The 21,476-nt window shown below is 39.1% G+C and overlaps 1 protein-coding gene across 1 annotated transcript in view; it reads left to right on the top strand.

Annotated features, from left to right (window-relative positions):
- LOC126245712 (carbonic anhydrase 13-like) overlaps positions 1–9,999 on the top strand; it is a 252,299-nt gene extending 242,300 nt beyond the window's left edge. Inside the window, exons 6-7 of the mRNA XM_049948338.1 lie at positions 1,209–1,315; positions 9,355–9,999. Of these exons, the coding sequence (XP_049804295.1) occupies positions 1,209–1,315; positions 9,355–9,495 (248 nt within the window). The 3' untranslated portion in view covers positions 9,496–9,999. The remainder of the gene's footprint in view (positions 1–1,208; positions 1,316–9,354) is intronic.
- Positions 10,000–21,476: the final 11,477 nt, after the last annotated feature.

Here is a 21,476-nt window from a genome sequence, read left to right as displayed (position 1 = left end):
TGGCCTATCGGGACCATCTGACCACCATGTCATCCTCAGTTAAGGATGCAGATAGGAGGGGCATGTGGTCAGCACACAACTCTTCCAGTCGTTACGGTGGTTTTCTTTGACCGGAGCAGCTGCTATTCGGTCAAGCAGCTCTCCTCAATTGGCATCACAAGGCTGAGTGCACCCCAAAAAATGGCAACAGCGCATGGCAGCTGGATGGTCACCCATCCAAGTGCCGGCCACACCCGACAGCCCCGATGATCTAACAGGAACTGGTGTATCCACTGCGACAAGGCCGTTGGCCCTTAGGAGGTACACTAGGCTGGAATTATTTGAGGGGAAACCATTTTGCTCACAAAAAAAAAGAGAGAGAGAGAGAACTTTATGCTTCCTTCCACCTTGAACTGTATGCCCAGGCACCTCAATATATGGGAATGAATACTTACAACAGATTAAAATGGAGTAGGTTAATTCAGATGACTTTAGGTTCCCAAAAGAAAGACAATGAGGTACAGATACTGAAACTATTTCTCAGTGGATGAATTCCTGCAGGACAAACTGGTAATTTGAGCTGGATACAACTAATGCATCCCAATGTAATCATTATAGTGTTATTTATTATTTATTAATGCAAAAATCATTGTAAATGTATTGTAAATATTTGACATGTCTCCTGTAAACAAACAAAATGGATTGCAAATGTATGTCATGACACAAATAAACCATAATTCACAATTCACAGTGTCTGCACAACATGAGCTTAAGCATGTTTTTAGAGCTGATATGGAATTAGTGAAGTGATAAAGTTGCTGAAATGCATAGCACTGTAACAAAGAAAGTTTTCATTAAGGTAAACAGGGTACTCAAAAGAGAAGACTATATTTCTGTTTTAATAAGTCAATACCACCTTCAAAGTCATTCTAGAAAAGTTAGAATTTCTTCTATTTATTTTGTTTCATTTATAGAGCAATTACTATTTTGGTATCAAACACATAATGTGGTGAATGATTTTATTTTGAATCAGTAGTACCTTTTTGATTGGGTAAACGTTACTCTTCTATACTTTCTCAATATCCATCATAATTATGATACCTGCAATTTAACTTAACGCTGATTTTATGATTGAGAGCTGTTAATTGTTTTGACAGCATTTTTCAATTTTTTTTATCAGCTATTGAAGTTAATAGTTTCTTTACAAGTAATGCCTGTTTATTTTTCAGACTTCAGTCAGTACTGGACTTATGAGGGCTCCTTGACAACCCCACCATGCACCGAAAGCGTGATATGGATGATCCCGAAACAACCAATTCGAGTATCTGGAAGTCAGGTATGTTTAGTAGGATTAAGTGACAACTGACAAATACTTAATACAGCATTCAGCAGAAAAGTAAACCAACACCTTATGTGGATCATCATGGAAAGCACAAATTGTTTTTTACTGGGCAGCAGATTATAGACTATAGACATGAACAAAAGCAACAGAACCTCTCAGAACCAGAAGTTTTTTCACTATTTTTTTTTTTTTTTTTTTTTACTATCCTTAGACTATTCAGTAAAACAATACTGGACTTGTTAGATACACTACAGAAATAACATATACAAATAAAAAACAGAAACAAAATAAGACAAGACTGGGCAAGGACAGAGCATGAAGTTGGCCATGGCCTAATCAAAGGAACCATCCCAGCATTCACCTTAGCAACTTGCGAAAATCGTGTACTTTTGAAAAGAGGGATTTAGTTGGATGACACTGGACTGCTCATATGAAACACTATTTGAAATTTAGGCTCATAGGGACAAATCAGGATAAGGTAACAGGAAACTGACATTTCTTCCTACTCTATATTTTAAGCAGCATATCAAAGAAGTCATAAAGAAATAAAAGGAAGGTTCAGACGTGGAATTCAAATTCAGCGTAAAAGAATATAAATGATACAATTCACTATCGATATTGCGATTCTCTGTGAAAGTGAGGAGGAATAACAAGGTGTAATGAATGGAATGGTCAGTAGATTGAGCTTAGAATATGGACTTAGAGCAATGCAAAAATAAAAAAACTACTGAGAAGCAACAGAAATGAGATTACTAACAAACTTAACCTCAAAACTGTGGAGTGCATAGTAGAAATAGTGAAGAAATTCTTTTCGAAGATGTTGAGCTACAGTCATAAAATACTGTTTAAAAGAGTAAACTGCCATTTGACTGTGTATTACTACATTTGTTTTATCCAGAGTCTGGCTTTTATGCCATACTCAAGTACAATGTTAAAATTTGTTAGACCATTATTGTGTCATACCTGTTAAGGCAGGCTGCAAAGTGGAATGGTCACATGTGGAAGTGGACATGATATCAAGATGTAGCCAAGTCAAACACAGCTGACTGATACTAGATAGAACACAGAAGGAGAAGACAACAGCAACCCACAAACAATCAAGTGCAAAGTGGAAACCTTTGCTACAACAATATCAATGGTCAAGAGCAAAGAGAAAGACAATTTGAATCATGACCAGACAAAGTGCCAAGCGAGGTTATTATTGAATAGTCCATAGTACAGCAGTGACAGTAACTGACAGCATCAGATGCAAGTATGTAACTGACTGACTTTTCACTTCGTGGCCATATTTATAGCAGCCACAAGGGACACTACTGGCTGGAGAATTCACATGGCGAGATGAGTGGCTGCTCATGCTGCAATTGCAGTGCTGTGGTGAGATTGTGCCCTCTGGAAACCATCTAGGATTATTTCCTCTGGCAGGCATTCAACCTCTGTGCCGCCAGATACCAGATCCTCCCCTCTGAAACAGGCACGTAGTTGGAAACACCCCAGACAATGCCATGGGGGTAGACTGGAGGCATGTTTGAAGATCTGGTTCCTTGACAGCCAGTTGCAGAAAGGGAGGATGTTTAGTGGTGTCCATTTAGGCATAGTTGGTGCTGGGTGTGCCAAGGTGTTCCACCAATCCACATGGATGTGGAAGGAATTGGGAATTGCTGGTGCAACAGTGTGGAGTCATAGGCTGGCACCACATTGGCACCAGGAGGAAGTGGAGAAGGTGGTGGTGGTGGTGGTGGTGGTGGTGGTGGTGGTGGTAACGCCTCTACTGGAGGCCAGAGCGAGTTGTGATAGTACAGCTTGAGGCCCCTTCTGTGTTTGGACTGAGGTAACCTGCAGCCCATGGGTCTCCACTGGTGTAAAAGTCTCAGTACAGCAATGATAATAACTGGCAACATCAGATGCAAGAACAGAACTGACTTACCATTCACATGGCACTGGCTGGTGTATTCATGTGGCGAGACGAGTGGCACACTCATGCTGCAAGCACAGTGCTGTGGTAAGACTGTGCCCTCTAACAGCTGTAGGGTCAGGCCTGCATAGCTCTGTCAGGTATGTAAGACTGGGTGGGGTGGGAGTGGGTCTCTGAAGAGGTTAGCATCAAAAGATGGAACAGGGTCTGCGGTTGCCAACCACAGAGGAGCTCAATAGCACTACGACTGTTAATCAGTTTGGTTTGATAAGTGCTCAAAAACAGGGTGAAGTTTGACATAAGAGGCAGAGGATACGACACATTTTTCATTAAATTTTTTTTTTTTTTATTTGCTGCTTAAAGGTCCAACCGAGACATTCCACATCACCATTTGAGGAAAGATGGAATGGAGGGCTGCAAATATGTTTTATGCCACTGGCCTTGCAGAAATATTAGAAAGCAGATGGCGTGAATTGTGGCCCATTATTGGAGACCAGTATGCGAGGCAACTGCAGTGAATTTACAGTGTCCTACTGCACTCGTTGGGTGGGATGGGAGCAGCATGTGCAGCTTTGACACTCTGAGCAAAGAGTGTGAGCACATGCAGGACCCCAGCAATCCATACAATCTGCTCGGAAGTGAGCGGAAAATCACTGCAGGCTTGAAGGACCACTGACAAGGTGCAACTGGACACTCAGACACCGGTGGATACATCGGATAACAATGAATTGCAACATTGCTGGAACCTGCAGATTGCCCAATATCTGTGACATAGGGTGGAACGTATGTTGGCATGTTAATCGCAGAAATTTATGGCCCCACCGTGCATCATTCATAGCAATGTCTGCAATCTGAAGGTGTGTGTGATGTGCAAGACGTCCTCAAACAATAGGTTATCTACTTTCAATCCTGTGCATGGTTCTCAGGACCGGGTTCCAGCTAAACAATACTGCAAATCAAGGAGTCCACATAAAAAGCCTTGCAGCTTTGATTGGGACAAGTGAAATTGGATTTGTGGCTTAGACACTTGAAGTTTGTGGCCCAGGACAGGTATGATTGTTCATGTTGTTTACAGTGTTGGTGAAACTTAAGCCTAGAGGGTACCACATGATATTTCTGGAAATAATAATTAGTCAACAGAGGTCAGACAGAGGCACCAATTTATGGAGAAGAAAGAACATACGCAGCGATCAACAGTGGCATTGACTGCAGGGCGGCTGAGGCATGGAGCAAAGTGGCCTTATGTGCTCAGAGTTTGTCCACCTGAAGCTGCTGCTGTTGCATTAGCTGCTGCTGCTTTTGCTCCAGCAGGCAAACAAATTTAGCATTATACTACTCAACATCTACCTTTTTCCTTGTCACCTATACTATATCTGAGTGGCCGAATGCCCGCACAGATATCAGAGCCCACGAGAGAAACACCTTACACCAAAAGCCAGAAGGATCACTTGCAGAAGAGAATGTGACGCCAAGCGGAAGCTGAACTGAGTACAGTTGACTGACAGCAGACAGGACAAAGCCAAAGCAACCTATGTAAACAATGGATTGCAAAATGGAAAGTGAAAATAACTCCACTGTACAAACACAAGCTCAGTGAAGTTATTTTGTCTACTCACATATGAGAAATGGATAGCAAATGTTGGTTAGATATGATCTGTCTCTAAACTGAAAAGCGAGCAGTGCTCAAGGTGGGGGAAGCTGCCTATCCTGAAAGAACACTACAAATGCCATTCAGGATAACTAAGAATCAGTGTAGAACACTGCACAGATCTGGCACAAGGTGAACTGTGGAAGGTTTGGTTGTTGTTGCTGTTGTGGTCTTCAGTCCTGAGACTGGTTTGATGCAGCTCTCCATGCTGCTCTATCCTGTGCTAGCTTCTTCATCCTCCAGTACCTACTGCAGCCTACGTCCTTCTGATCTGCTTAGTGTATTCAGCTCTTGGTATTCCTCTACAATTTTTACCCTCCACGCTGCCCTCCAGTACTAAATTGGTGATCTCTTGATGCCTCAGAACATGTCCTACCAACCGATCCCTTCTTCTAGTCAAGTTGTGCCACAAACTCCTCTTCTCCCCAATTCTATTCAATACCTCCTCATTAGTTATGTGAACTACCCATCTAATCTTCAGCATTCTTCTGTAGCACCCCATTTTGAAAGCTTCTATTCTCTTCTTGTCTAAACTATTTATTGTTCACGTTTCACTTCCATACATGGCTACACTCCATACAAATACTTTCAGAAACGACTTCATAACACTTGAATCAATACTCAATGTTAACAAGTTTCTCTTCTTCAGAAACGCTTTCCTTGCCATTGCCAGTCTACATTTTATATCCTCTCTACTCCAACCATCATCAGTTATTTTGCTCCCCAAATAGCAAAACTCCTTTACTACTTTAAGTGTCTCATTTGCCAATCTAATTCCCTCAGCATCACCCGAGTTAACTCAACTACATTCCATTATCCTTGTTTTGCTTTTGTTGTTGTTCATCTTATATCCTCCTTTCAAGACACTGTCCATTCCATTCAACTGCTCTTCCAAGTCCTTTGCTGTCTCTGACAGAATTACAATGTCATCGGCGAACCTCAAAGTTTTTATTTCTTCTCCATGCATTTTAATACCTACTCCGAACTTTTCTTTTGTTTCCTTTACTGCTTGCTCAATATACAGATTGAATAGCATCAGGCAAAGGCTACAACCCTGTCTCACTCCCTTCCCAACCACTGCTTCCCTTTCATGCCCCTCGACTCTTATAACTGCCATCTGGTTTCTGTACAAATTGTAAATAGCCTTTTGCTCCCTGTATTTTACCCCTGCCACCTTCAAAATTTGAAAGAGAGTATTCCAGTCAACATTGTCAAAAGCTTTCTCTAAGTCTACAAATGCTAGAAACATAGGTTTGCCTTTCCTTAATCTTTCTTCTAAGATAAGTCGTAGGGTCAGTATTGCCTCACATGATCCAACATTTCTACGGAATCCAAACTGAATTTTCCCCGAGGTCGGCTTCTACCAGTTTTTCCATTCATCTTTAAAGAATTCGGGTTAGTATTTTGCAGCTGTGACTTATTAAACTGATAGTTCGGTAATTTTCACATCTGTCAACACCTGCTTTCTTTGGGATTGGAATTATTATATTCTTCTTGAAGTCTGAGGATATTTTGCCTGTTTCATACATCTTGCTCACCAGATGGTAGAGTTTTGTCAGGACTTGCTCTCCCAAGGCTGTCAGTAGTTCTAATGGAATGTTGTCTACTCCCGGGGCCTTGTTTCGACTCAGGTCTTTCAGTGCTCTGTCAAACTCTTCACGCAGTATCATATCTCCCTTTTCATCTTCATATACATCCTCTTCCATTTCCATAATATTGTCCTCAAGTACATCGCCCTTGTATAAACCCTCTATATACTCCTTCCACCTTTCTGCCTTCCCTTCTTTGCTTAGAACTGGGTTGCCATCTGAGCTCTTGATATTCATACAAGTGGTTCTCTTCTCTCCAAAGGTCTCTTTAATTTTCCTGTAGGCAGTATCTATCTTACCCCTAGTGAGACAAGCCTCTACATCCTTACATTTGTCCTCTAGCCATCCCTGCTTAGCCATTTTGCACTTCCTATCGATCTCATTTTTGAGAAGTTTTTATTCCTTTTTGCCTGCTTCATTTACTGCATTTTTATATTTTCTCCTTTCACCAATTAAATTGGTTGAGGTTTGGCATAACTTTTGAAACACCCTGTCATTGTTTTTTGTGACTAGTTGTGTAGGGAGATGGGGACTCTCTTGCTCGTTCTTCAGTTTGCAGATCTATGAAGGAAGGGAGTGCATGACCACAATCTGGTGATCTACTCTACCTTCCGTCACGCATCTGTCCCCCCCCCCCCCCCCCCTGCAGCCCGTCACACCCCCATAGCACAATTTTTTCCTTAATGAAGTTCTGTTGCATCATTGTGTGTTACACACATTAAATACTTGACCTTGACCCATTTCATTTAACAATTTATACGACTAAACTGCTATTTTTGAATAATCTGCAAAATTTATTTCCCCTGAAATGTGGAAACTGTTAGTCCCAGAAAAAATGGTACCCATTTTTTGTAGGAAATTTAATGTGTTTTAGTTTTGTACCAAGAAACATTTTCGCCAAAATCTGTGATTTTGGCATTATTGAAGAATAACAAAAAAGTGACCTTTAATCATCTGCCCACATGCCTGCTCCCATTCCATCATTCAGGATTCTTCGCACGTTGTTCATGGCACACCTGCCTATGACTTTACAATAATTTGTGACTATATGAATTTTTCCCCTGATTTTTCTTCACTGATTGGACTAGGATGTTCTCCTGCATACTTTGCTGGGAAAGCTTTCCTGAGAGAAATATCATCATGGTGAAAGGCTTAGCAACCTCCTAATGGTTTTTTTACAACTGAGGTATGCTCATATGAAAGTTTATGGTCCCAATGTGACACACAGTTTTCATCTCAGGCATAGAAAGCTGAAGAAAAGTTGCACATAACATGTGGCAGTTAAGATGGGCCACCCCAAATATACCCTAAACAACTCTATTAGGGTGCTTTTTTTGCTATGCTAGAACAGACATTGTCCTGAATTTACTAATGTGCATCAGTAATTTTTAATATTTATTGCACCCTAACTAGGAAAGTTCTTTTTTTTAATGTTGTAATGGAACTATATACTTTTTTGTGGCAGTGGAAAGAGCACTCATTGAAGACTTAAACTTAATGTGTGTATCTTGATCAAGTGGTAAAAAGATAAGTGGTGTGGCAAAACATAGTCACACCACCAGAAGAAGCTCAGATTCTATACAGTAAGTTACTGAACTTCTCCTCAAAGGCTCCTTCCAATGCTAAGGAAAAAATTGTATGGTTCCATTTAAAAAATAAAAGCAGTGTCATTATGGCAGCCATATACATTAAAAACTACTTTCATGTGTTAGAAAACTCACCATAGTGCCCGCTATAACTTAGCAGAAACCACACCTTGATTTATTTACTTATTCCAGATATATTTTGGGAGGCATATCTTAGTTTTCTCATCCTGTATACATCATTTATAAGGGGGCCCTCCACCACTATAATCAAGTAAGTTGTATCAGTGATGAGGCTGGAATAGACTTTGATAGAAGTGTGCACATAAGAAGTTTTGCACAGGTGGTCATTAGGACATCAACAATACGGCAAGAAACTGAAGTTTGGAAAGGTGCAGGAAGTGATCAGGTTGTTGTAGAGGTTGGGAAATGTTCAAGTAGTTAGGAGACAAAATAAATACTGTTAACAGAATTCCATGGCATGAGTTAAGAATGTAACAACACTGGCAGTAAAGCTGGTTCGTATGTTCCAAGTTACAATACTTCTTGTGAATAACAGCAGAAATTGTACTCATTGTTGTGAAGTAGTTGTCTAGGGGACTATTGTTATAGATACTGATTGAATGCTTGTAAAAACTTGGTGAGCTTTATCCACTGACTTCAGAATATTGTTGCCAATAATAAATGACCTTACTACCCAATACGCGTCATATAGTAATAATAAAGTTTGTGAAATAAGGTTACAAAAGCATTTGTTTAGTTAATACAGTTGTAACTGTTTTTTTTTTTCATTGTATTATTACTATATTATTTATTTTTTAACTTCTAAAATCCTACATTCTACTATTATCAGTGATACACAGAAGGATTGTCGTGTACCTTGCTGCAACCTCTCTTATAAGTGGCAATCACTTACACTAAATTTAAATTACTGGCAATAATATGCTGCTATAGGGATTTGCAACACTTTCATCTAAGAGTAGAGACTACTATTGACCATCAGGCTTCAAAAATTTATTGTGTTAAAAAAATGCAGAAGTTTTGTTTGGACATGTGAGCTATGGACAGATAGATAGATCTATTCTTCATTCCATAGATCCATAGTGATGAGACCTTCAAGGATGTATAACACACAAAAAATGTATATTTACAAAAGAATGGATTTGCTAATTTTCCTTCCATGCTTGTAAGAGCATGCATGTTTATGTATGTAAGTAATTTTAGTCATATGGCAGATTTTATCATACATTACTTTACTAAGTGTTAATTTCTTTATATTTATTATTCATCCCCTATTACAGCTTTCAGCATTTCGTAGTCTGCGCTGTTATGGACCAGGAGAGCAATGTCCTTGTGATGAACTTCAAGGCCTTGTAGTGAAAAATTACAGGCCTCCTGTGCCACTTGGAAATAGGCAGCTTCGAGAATGTGGTTCACTTTAAGTCTTCTTTTTCTGCAGTGGTGTGGGAAATGGGAAAAATAAATAACTTCTCTACTGACATCACCAAATTATAGCTGTTACTGAAATATATTTTACTTTATGTCAACAAAACTTTTGAGAGAGTTTAATATAAAGGCTGTTCTTTAGTGTTAGCATCTCAGGAAGATTTCTATTTTTGTTGGAAATATATATACATAATAAAAATTGTTATGTATTCTTGTCAGAGTTTTTGTTAACATAGGGGATTGCTTATGTGAAGATTTTAAAGCCAGATAGTAAAATGGTTATAAATATTTAGCATAAAGTGAAAGAATGATGCTAGAAATGGGCCTGTTATTTAAAGGTTTTATAGTATAAATATGTTTAGGTTATAGAAGTTTGTGTATAATGATGTTATAATATGTTGATTGCTGATTTATGTATTGATAAACTTTGTTACCAGATGTAAATGTATTTACTGTTATTCTGATATATATTGTACAATAAAAAATGGGATATATGTTTCCTTCAGATGTAATTAAGCCTGTCTCAGAAACTTTCCAGTATCATAACTCATCTACAGACACAAATTGTACAATAATCACTTACTGCTGCTGCTGCCAGTACTACTACTATTAATACTAGCACCACCACCATCACCACCACATCTTTCCATGAAAAGTAGCCTACATGCGCCAGCTTCAGATTGTTATTCACAGCTAGTAAAAGAATTTATAAAGTGGCAATGATTCAGTGAAGAAACAGATTATGTTAAATAGCAAAAATCTTAATCCGTACATCTGTGATAGAATGTTTTATGGATTTATTTGCCACAAGACTAAATGGAAGTGACTTTTTATTGCATAACTTTCACATTATTCGCTACACTAGAGTAATTTAAAAGAATCAGTACATTAACACCTCATCCACATCTAAAGAGATACTCCATAAGTTAATGTAGAGTGCATGTTGGAAGGCATTTTGTACAATTATTGTGAAAATTATAATCAAAAACTATAGACTCCTGCTATAAAAGTTTACTGCTGTGGTTTTAGAGGCTCAGAACTATCTCTGACCAGATCCTACCTCACTTACAAAAAACAAATTGTAAAGCTCAGCAATACAAGGTCAAATGTCTTGGATTTCATCCAGGGCATGCCACAGTGTTCTTTGCTTGAATCTTCGCTCTTCATAATATTTGTAAATGGCTTGACCAGTATTACGTTGTGTGAATCCACATACTACATAGATGGTATCAATTTTATTGCAGCTGCAAAAAATTGAGCACTGAAACAAAAAAACAGGGATCACCTCAGAGCAGCCAGTAAGTGGTTCCAAATCAACACACTGTGTATGAATCATTAAAAAATGTGAGTGTTCTCTTCAGTTTATGTACTGAAGATAATGGCAGTGACTGCACCTCAACTCAAAATTATCATCTAAGATTTGTACCTGTTAAGAGTTAAAATGATGCATATTTGTTAAGCAAACTAAGGCCTTGAGTAAATGCTAGGCTATTGCTCAATGTAAAATATACCTTTTTCAACATCCACTTGACATAAATCATTTTGTTATGAGGGAATTCCCCAAGAGCAAACATTTTCCTCATTTGGCAAAAGAATGCAATCAGATGCACGTATGAAGTCAGAAGTAATGAGCCTTGTAGACCACAGTTCAAAAAAACTAAAAATACCAACAGTTGTGTGTGTCTTTATACTAAGTTGTCTAATACAAACAAAAGAAAACCAAATCAAAACTACCAACCAACAAAAATACCTCCACCTCAACAGCTGCCACCTGTTCTGCACCACAAAGTGCTTTCCATACAGCCCAGCCAATGAGTTTCAACTCCCTTTCACATGCCCTCAAATGAGAAATATCGTCCCCACCCATTCCCCTTTTCAACTACCTCTCATTGTGCCATGAAATGAGAAATATCTCCACTCTTTCCACAGTGGTATTCCGCCACAATATGAATTAAAGTTTAGGGAGAAGAAATAAAAACTTGGAGGTTTGCAATGACATTGTAATTCTATCAGAGGCAGCAAAGGACTCGGAAGAGCATTGAACAGAATGGACAGCATCTTGAAAGGAGGATATAAGATGGGCATCAACAAAGACAAAACAATGGTAATGGAATGTAGTCGAATTAAATCAGGTGATGCTAAGGGAATCAGATTAGGAAACAAGACACTTAAAGTAGTAGATGAATTTTGCTATTTGGGCAGTAAAATAACTGATGATGGCTGAAGTAGAGAGGATGTAAAATGTAGACTGGCAATGGTAAGAAAAGCATTTCTGAGGAAGAGAAATTTGTTAGCATCGAATGCAGATTTAAGTGTAAGGAATTATATTCTGAAGGTATTCGTCTGGAGTGTAGCCATGTATGTAAGTGGAACATAAACAATAAACAGTTTACATAAAAAGACAATTGAAGCTTTCAAAATGTGCTGCTACACAAGAATGCTGAAGTTTAGATGAGTTCATCATGTAACTAATGAGGAAGTACTGAACGAAATTGGAGAGAGAAGAAATTTGTGGCGCAACATGACCAAGCGAAGGGATTGGTTCATAGGACACATTCCGAGACGTCAAGGGGTCACTAATTCGATATTGTAGGGAATTGGGGGGAAGGGAGTGGATGCTAAAAAATGTACAGGGAAGCCAAGAGATGAATACAGTAAGGAGATTCAGAAAGATATAAGTTACAGTAGTTATTTGTAGGTGAAGAGTCTCTCACAGTATAGAGTAGCATGGAGAGCTGCATCAAACCAATATTTAGATGAAGACCACAACAATAGCTCTAGATGCAAGACCTGTCTCACGCATCCTCAAGCTACCAACTACTCCAGTTCCATCACAGGCACCGGAGACAGGGTTACCTGTGAAAGCAACCATGTGGTCCACAAACTTAGCTGCAACCACTGTGTCACATTCTAAATGGGTGGATCAACTAAGAAGCTGTCTATCTGCATGATGGCCACCACCAAACTACAGTCCAGAGACGGCTGGATCACCCAGTTGCTGTGCATGCACCCAACATACAATGCTTCACTTTGACTGTTTCACAGCCCTTGCCATCTACTCATAGCATATTGACACCACCTTTTCCAAAATGTGCATGTGGGTACTCTCTCTGCAACAAATGCTACGTTTCTGTAACATCTTGGCCATGTCAACCTCTGCTGGTCCTGGTCTTCCATTTGCCTATCCCCTTCCCTGCTCCCATTCCAGTACTACACCCCCTCCCCCCCACCTCACACAATCCGATCAATGCACCTGTGTAGTCCTTTCCCCTTCTCTTTCCTCTTCCCTTTCCCCCTCCAACTTCTCTTCCTCCTCTCCCCCCCCCCCACCCTGCCCCACCAGCCTTCTTCCTTTTGAACCTGCACCTAGAATCATCATATTCCTGCATGCTCTCAGGACAACACTAGCATCTTCCCTCTATCGAGTTATCCCTCCCCACCTCACCCAACAAATTTAAACAGGCACACCATTCAGTCCAGCAAAGATACTGCTTACCTCACATGCAGTCACAGCCAGACCTAAGAGCCTTGAGATGAAAATAGTTATATGCGTGAGTGAGATCTGATTTCGTATGTGTTTTTTTTTTCTGCCTGTGTTGAAGGACTTATCTATCATCCAGAATTCTGCTATGTTCAAAGCCAATCTTAATGCCTTTTTGAAAGGCTATATTTTGCTATTGGCAAATTTTCAGTTTTCCTGATCTTTATTTGAAATTTATGTGCAGTGCAGTGTTCAAACACTGTGTCCAACGTAAGTCTTTGTGATACCTGCAGGAATTTCATTATGTTTATTACAAAATATTATTTAATTCTGAAATGGAACATGAGATTTCAAATTTGTCATGAAGTTCTCTATGAAATCTCACTCTTACCACTGAATTGCAAAGTAGCTTCTTACTAACTGTAGAATAGCAGTTAAATGCTTGTATGAAAAGGATACGTTGCTACTCACCATACAGCAAAGACGCTGAGTTGCAGACACGCACAACAAAAAGTCTACTAAACACATTCCATATTTAGAAACCTCATCCAACAGCACCACAAAGCATCAAAAACAATGGCATCCAACACTTTCAGATTTAATAATTTCTTCTCACTGGAATTGCTTAACTTTCTCCTGTTGCACGGGTGGTAAAAGTACTGAATTGAATTGAATTTTATTCGATCCTGTAAGATTACATTGTGTACAGTAAATGTACGTGTAATATATTACATGTCAAAGTAGTAACATTCATTATCACTTATTTTTCTACCCCTTTAGCTTAGATTTTTACATAATTGATAATGAGTAACAATATATACAAATTTAATGACATAAGAATTCTGCAACACTGTAAAACTCTTTTTCAATGAGATAGTCTTTAAATTTCTTTGGAAATTCATTGTCAAGTACACTATCTTGCAGGTTTTTAGGTAGACTTCTTAGTATTCCGATACCAGAGTACTTGCGTCCTTTTTCTAGCGTTGCCAGTTGGTGGGGTATGCTCCGTACTGCTGTTGTAAGTATGAGTTTTACTCTTGTATGTGATGCTGATAGGGGGGTGTCCTTGTTGCTGGTAAACTTCAAGCTTGTGGTGAATTTTCAATTGCTACTGCTGTTGGTGTTGTTGGTTTTGTTGAGGTTTGGTTTGACACAGAAGTTGGAGTGGACACTGTTGTGTCTGCAGAGGTGTTTGTTGTCAGTGCTTCAGTGTCAATTTCCTCTTCACGTTCTGATGCTGCTATTATTTTACAAATCTTTTGGCAGATAATTCTCTTGCCTTTGCCATTCATGTGCTTACCAAGCTTCTGTAACATCCCTCTCTAAATAACCCACAATTATATAAAACACATTGTATGTTTTACATATTTCAGTGAACAATTGATTTGCTTTCTATATTTAAGCACGATGTAGGAATTAAAACACGCTTTTGTGGAATTCCTACAACCATCACATGTTTCTTTCCCCTGAGTTTTAACAATGATTCTGGGGTATGTGTTGCTCTTCTCAGGTCATTTCTATAGACATCATTCCCACCTCCTATGATAATTTGTCACTGTTGTTCCTCACACTGTTTTTCTTCATTTTTGCTATTTCCCACATTGGTGCTCTCAATTCCACTTATCCACTGACTTGCAGTTCATGTTCATTACGTAAACGTTGTGCCATGCCTCGACCAATCTCATCAGAATGAAGGAATATTTAGTTTTTATCAGTATTTATAGTCATGTTTATACCCTCTACCATAGTCTTGTTGAATGCATATTGATTTTCACTCGCAGGTGAACTTGATTTAGTCCGTATGTTGTTTTTCACTCGACTTTGATTGCAGTCTCTCTTACTTACAGTTAAGTTGCACGAATAAAGCTTTTCAGTGTCAGGTGATGCGTTTGTATTTATACTATTTTTCTCCGCCTTTTGCTTCCAGTCTTCTTTTAACATCGTTTGAGGCTGAAATATGTTTGTTAATTCTAAGTTAAAACTTGATTTATCACGTGTCACACGATTTGTATTTTTAGGGTTGTTGTAATCATCACTTTTCATTCTTTCCCCAAAGAAAAAAATTGTCGCTGAGATGTGTCATTTGCAATTCTATGCGGCGAGCGTGGTTTCTAGCCATTTCAAACTCTTGCTGTAATGCAGCCGTAACGTTTTCTTCCCCACATTTCTTCGTCTGATGCACTGCGCAGTGCGCAAAGCCGCAATGACGACATGGGTTTATTGGTCCTAAATGCTTTAAACACGATGGGTGGCTCCAAACAATAGTTATCGAACCTAGTCTGACGCCTTTATGCAAAATTTTCTTGCACTTTAGATGAAATAAATTACTGTTTTTCGCGGGACTATTTACTATTGCATCTACGCTATCTTGGATAGTAGCCTACTATGAAACAGACAATATTTATTTTGTAAAGCTTGGTAGTCTAGAAAATTATAAACATTTATAAATTTCTACGATTATTCAATTGTTTCGAATCTTGCCTATTTTTTCAGAGGTGCATATTCAAATTGAAAGTTGTGACAGCACGAATGGTCAGAATAGAATAAACTGAGTATGCCAATACCCATCCTGTTTCTATACGAACTTTTGGTAATATTCATTTCACTAAAACATCTCTCTAATTGTGCAGATGACCAAGGCTTCCAGGTAGCTCGCATTCTGATATTTTGATAGTTCAGACCAAAATCCAACTGCGCCTGTCAGTATCTCCCACTCCCATCGTTGATTTCCTGCAACCGAAGCTCTGCAGCAGACAGAATGGCTGGTCTGATACCTATTTCCAAAGCTAATGGTGTGATATTGTCCTTCATTCTTTGTAAACAGTTTTCTGGTGCTGTAAATGCTACCTTGCATCTTCTACATTCTTCAGGAGACTGGATTGGAGCTCGCTGACAATGCGTGCGTTTGCAGACTGACTCAGCTGTGATCCATCGTTTGCGGTGATTTGTAGTATCTTCAACTCTCATTATAATGTGTATTTTACAGATCATTTTAAGCCTTTTGCCTTATCGAGTTGGACTCGCATTCGGGAGGACGAGATTCAGTCCCGTGTCCAGCCATCCTGATTTAGGTTTTCCGTGATTTCCCTAAATCACTTCAGGCAAATGCCAGGATGGTTCCTTTGAAAGGGTACGGCCGATTTCCTTCCCCATCCTTCCCTAATCCGACGAGACCGATGACCTCGCTGTTTGGTCTCGTCCACAAAATCTGGCTATTGTGACTGATGAAATTTGGACTGTCTAACACGAGAAAATAGTTTAGCCACTTTCACATACTTTTCGGATTTAGAATGATCTCTCAGTTCTGAATACTTGCAGCTGGGAAGGCACTGACAAAAACGACATTGCACCATTGTTCTATCTGTCGGCACCTTCTGAATCCAGCTTTTATCTCTACATCTTTTTACAACTTTTCTGTAAATTGTTGCTTGTATGGAGGTTTCGCTGGCATTTTTTAACGAAACGTACACACATCTAAGAAAACTGACTTATATTTCAAAGTGAAAAGATTGAAATAAACGCACTTAGAGACTGATGTCTGTGTAATGTTGATAATAAGAGTGGCTGTGATAGCAACTGCAAGCTATATTTTAGCAAGTGCGATTGTTTACTCAAGATACCCACTGCAATCCCGCTGCAATCTTACTGCATCAGGCATCGAACAGCAAGCAATAACAATCACAATAATGATTGTTAAACAACGTATTACGGTATCTATTCTGAGAGTCCATTCAAAATTCCGTTATAAACTCTGTCGAATTTCTTGTTTGACGGTTAATATTTCAATAACAACGTGAATTACGTTAATTAAATTACACTGATTAAATTATTAAATTGTGTTTAATTCATTAAATTACAGTAGCTTGAGAAATCTGCCCGATCATCGGCTGAGAAGAATATTTTCCGGTTGTAAGAAATATGAAATTGCCAGAACCATCCGAAAATAGGCTGTGTTGGCAACACTTATGGTCAGTCCCTGTTGTAATTACATCATCACATAAAGGGCCCCGCACACCGGCGTCGCAGCGATCCGTCTCGAGGGCGATCGATAGTACTTGTGCGTGCCAATGGCAGCGATCGGTCGCTGATCGCTGGTCGCCTCGAAATCCCAGGCAATTCGAGCGATCGCATGCAATTCAAGCTTGCGATATGACTGGTTGGTTGCCTGGCGATGTGCGACTCGTTTCTCTAATTATTATTAATAATTTTTATATTATTATTAATAATTATTATTAATGATTATTATTAATGATTATTATTATTAATAATAATTTGCCCACTTGGGAAAGAAATTTACGTTAGAATTTAAAGTTACCAGGGGACCACGAACTACTCTGAGGAGTGATATGGAAGCTGCAGTTGCCATTTTTATTAAGAAGTATTGCAAGATACTCTCTTCTTTTTTGCAATGATTACCATTTTGCAGCTTGTGCTATAGAAGCAGAATTAATGGGAAGTTCATAGCAGGGAAACAATGGGCTCCCTCTTATGAATTTGACGTATTTTCGAAATAATTATACGCATTATTAGAATTTTTATCTTCTAAACGAGATAGTATACATACCTACTATAATATACAGAGGACATTTCAGTTTAAATGTTCAGAGCACATCTGTCATACAGTTACACTCTAATCTCTTGTCATTTCATATAATCTAACTCTCCTTCATTCAGTTTATAACAAGAATTACGGTAATCAGTAGTGACGCTATTGACACCATCGCTACAGATACATCGAATAAATTGTGTAAAACTTGGAGTTAAATTATAAGACTAATGAATAAAAAGGAACTGATTACTGATAAATATAAAAGAATTTTATTGGCGCACTGGGAAGACGTACACGACCCATATTGTGTCAATGGAAAATGTGATTCCGTAAAGTAACCTACAGTTCCAAAGAAAAGCGTTTAAAAGCAAGATTCATAAATTATAATTCCTATTTATTTTAAATTTCTGTTTTGCGAGTATTCCCTGGGATAAGGAAATCAGCTGCAACTGCTGCTAAATACAGCATTTCATGTTCCGTGGCAGAACTTCTCAATGCAGTGACATTCATAATACTGACTGAAATTGCTTGGCAAACCGCTCGTGTGTGGGGTGTCAAGGGTAGCGACCGATTACAAGCGACATCGCATTTAACGGATTGCTGTGATACGTCTCTCTTGTTTGAGGTCCTTAACACTTTCGTCTGATCGCAACAATGCTTGTGAGAAATTGATACGTTTGAAACTAGGAGGATTGTCTGTGGTACTCCACGGACGCGCTGCACTCGATTTTGTAGAAGACGTCCTTCGTCTGCATGAAGAGAACCCGAGTACAAGTATAAGGGGCGTTCAAAAAGAAATGAGCTGGAGGCATAATTACAGAAACCAATACCAGCATGTTAGAAATCTTGACGCTGGCTGTTGAGACACTTGTTCCACTGTGGCACAAGGCGGTGAATGGCTCTCTCATAAAATCTTCGGGGCTGCAATGTTAACCAGTTCCAGTCATCGTCCAAGGTGAATCGTTAGCCCCTCAGAGGATTTTTAAGGGGACCAAAAATGGCGTAATCACAGTGTGAGAGGTCCGGACTGTATGGAGATTGGCCGAAAACCACCCATTTGAATTTCTGCAGGAGTGCCGCGACTGTGTTGGCCGTATGAGACTGCATTGTCGCGGAGAAGGACAGGTGAGATTGCCTGGTCGTTTTGATTTTATTGCTTGGTAAAGGGTGGTCAAGTTTTGCGAGTAATGCTGGGCATTCACTGTTGTCTCGTGCTGCAGGAAGTGAATCAGAAGGGGGCCATCTTGGTCAAAGAAGAACACCAGCATAGCCTTTCCGTTTCTCCTCGGACGACGACGTCCAGCTAGCCGTCTGTGTTGGGAAAGAAATATCCAGTATAGAACAAGTTGAGGTAGGTGTTCTGCAGGGATCCGTGCTGGGCCCTTTCCTTTTCCTAATAATGATAAATGACCTGCCATCATTTATCAAATCCAGAACAGTACTCTATGCTGATGATACAACGTTTCTGAACAGCAGAAATGATCTTAATAGCCTTAAAACGTGTTACAGAGACAATTGAGCAAGCTTCACTCTGGTTTAAAGCAAATGGGTTCTTGCTTAATGAAAGCAAAACCCAGCAGATGGTATTTAGTTTAAAAGACAAGTTTCCATCAGATGATCCTACTTGTGTTAAATTTTTGGGGGTATATTTGGATGATAAACTTTCTTGGAATCCACATATTAAGTATATTAGCGGTAAATTGTCTAGGGTAATCTATTTGTTAAGGCGATTAATGCACTGTGTACCTAAAAATTATGTTAGAGTATCTTACTACTCATTTTTCCAAAGCATCATATCCTATGGCATTATTTTATAGGGAAACTCCACTTGTGTGCATGATATACTATTGCTGCAAAAGAAAGCTATTAGGATAATTACGGGCTCACCATACAAGGCTCATTGTAAACCTTTGTTTACTCAACAAAAAATCATGACAGTAATAAACCTATATATTTATTATGTTTTAATCTACACAAAAAAGAACTTACCTAAAGTAAAACGCAGGGCAAATATACATTGTTACAGCACTAGGACAAGCAGCTCTATCTATACGCCCTACCGCAGACTGTCAAAATCAGTTAACAGTTATGTACTTATGAGCCACAAATTATTTAACAAACTTCCACAAGGTATACAAAATTTACCAGAGCAACAATACAAACAAACACTTTATGACTGGTTAGTTGTAAACCCATTCTACAATGTAAAGGATTTCATGACCTGTGATATTAAACTGTAAAGTTCTTAACAATTCTGTCATATAGCATGTACTGTACTGTATTGTATTATATGTATGACTTTGTCTATTGCTGTAATGGCTTAAAGACAATAAAATTATTATTATTATTATTATTATTATTATTATTATTATTATTATTATGTAGGTACGGACCTGGTTAACATCGCAGCCCTAGGAATATCATGATACAGCCATTCACTGCCTTGTGTCAAAGTGGGACAAGTGTCTCAACAGCCAGGGTCAATACTTCTAACATTCAGGTACTGGTTTCTATAATTATGCCTCCGGCTCGCTTCTTTCTGAACGCCCCTTTTATTTTAATACTCGAAGCATTGCCCGCGTCGTGTGATTCTACAGTACACATGTCAGAGGTCACTGTCTCAGCTGTGTGCGTACGCGAAGTGGGAGATTTGAAAGTGATCCAATCCTCAAACTGATATTACATCCAAACAGTGCATTTCCGGACATGGGTTGCTTATCAAAACTTAGTCTCCTTTACAACTCCTAGAAGACTGTCATAGGAATCTTCAATTGCCCTGTGCATATCGTTTAGGTATCGAAGTAACCTTCATTACAGTGATAATAATTAAATGTTTGAGATAAATTAGATTTCAATACTTTCTGTTGAAATTAGTGGATGGGATACGAAACATTTTCAGACTAACCAAATCAGTTACCGGTATACCGAAAATGCCAGTTTTAGAATTTTGATCATCTTAGAGAAATCTCTGCAGTCGCCAATAGGTGAACGTATTTTATATGTCGTTATGTCCGATAGTGATACAGCTGAAAAATGTGGGCCCAATGCACTTTCTGGAGTATGTGAAAATATCTAAAACAACAAGGAATATTAAATAACTTTCGAAACGTAAGTAGTGGTTGGTGTCACCCCTTCCACCAAACAAGGTATTTTCTTTCGTATCCTTATCATGTCAGAACACATTTAAAAAGGGACTTTTCCACATTATGGCGAAGTGCCAGTTCAATTTCAAATTTTTCCTGTCGGGTCACTGTCCATTATTCGAATCTATAAATACAAAATACCTGTTTGACCGAGCGAGGTGGCGCAGTGGTTAGTGCACTGGACTCGCATTCGGGAGGACGACGGTTCAAACCTGCGTCCGGCCATACTTATTTAGGTTTTCCGTGATTTCCCTAAATCGCTTTAAGAAAATGCCAGGGTGGGTCCTTCCCTATCCGAGCTTGTGTTCCGTCGCTAATGACCTCGTCGCTGGGACGTTAAACTCTGATCTCCTTCTGTTCGATCGCAGATACTACTCCACCGTCTGGCTGGACTGCTCACATGGATACCACACAGAATATAGGATACAGTTTCGTTACACAGTCTGTCGTTTCGACATCCGTAGGCGTACGGTAGTCTTACAGTCAGCAGACATGTATTTTATGATACGATTTTGCGCTGGTTGGAGTAAATTAGGTACCGTACACGGATTCCTCTTGAATTGGCACTTCGAATGTTTAGGAGTCCCCATACCGTATCCAATGTTGTCTTATATTGATAAGTTAATAATTTAAATTTCGTCTGACAGACAAACTGTGAAGTTCAATATGATTCGCGAGCTAACCTGCAATAATACTTTCTGTTTCGATTGTTGAGAGAATAGTTCTTCTCTGTCTGACGTAGCACACTCAACACAACGTCGGTACTGACGATATCAGTGAAAGTAGCTACTGCCACAGATCAAA

The sequence above is a fragment of the Schistocerca nitens genome, chromosome 1 (genome assembly GCF_023898315.1).
Source record: "Schistocerca nitens isolate TAMUIC-IGC-003100 chromosome 1, iqSchNite1.1, whole genome shotgun sequence".
NCBI classification, from domain to species: domain Eukaryota; kingdom Metazoa; phylum Arthropoda; class Insecta; order Orthoptera; family Acrididae; genus Schistocerca; species Schistocerca nitens.
This window is presented reverse-complemented; position numbering and strand designations above follow the sequence as displayed.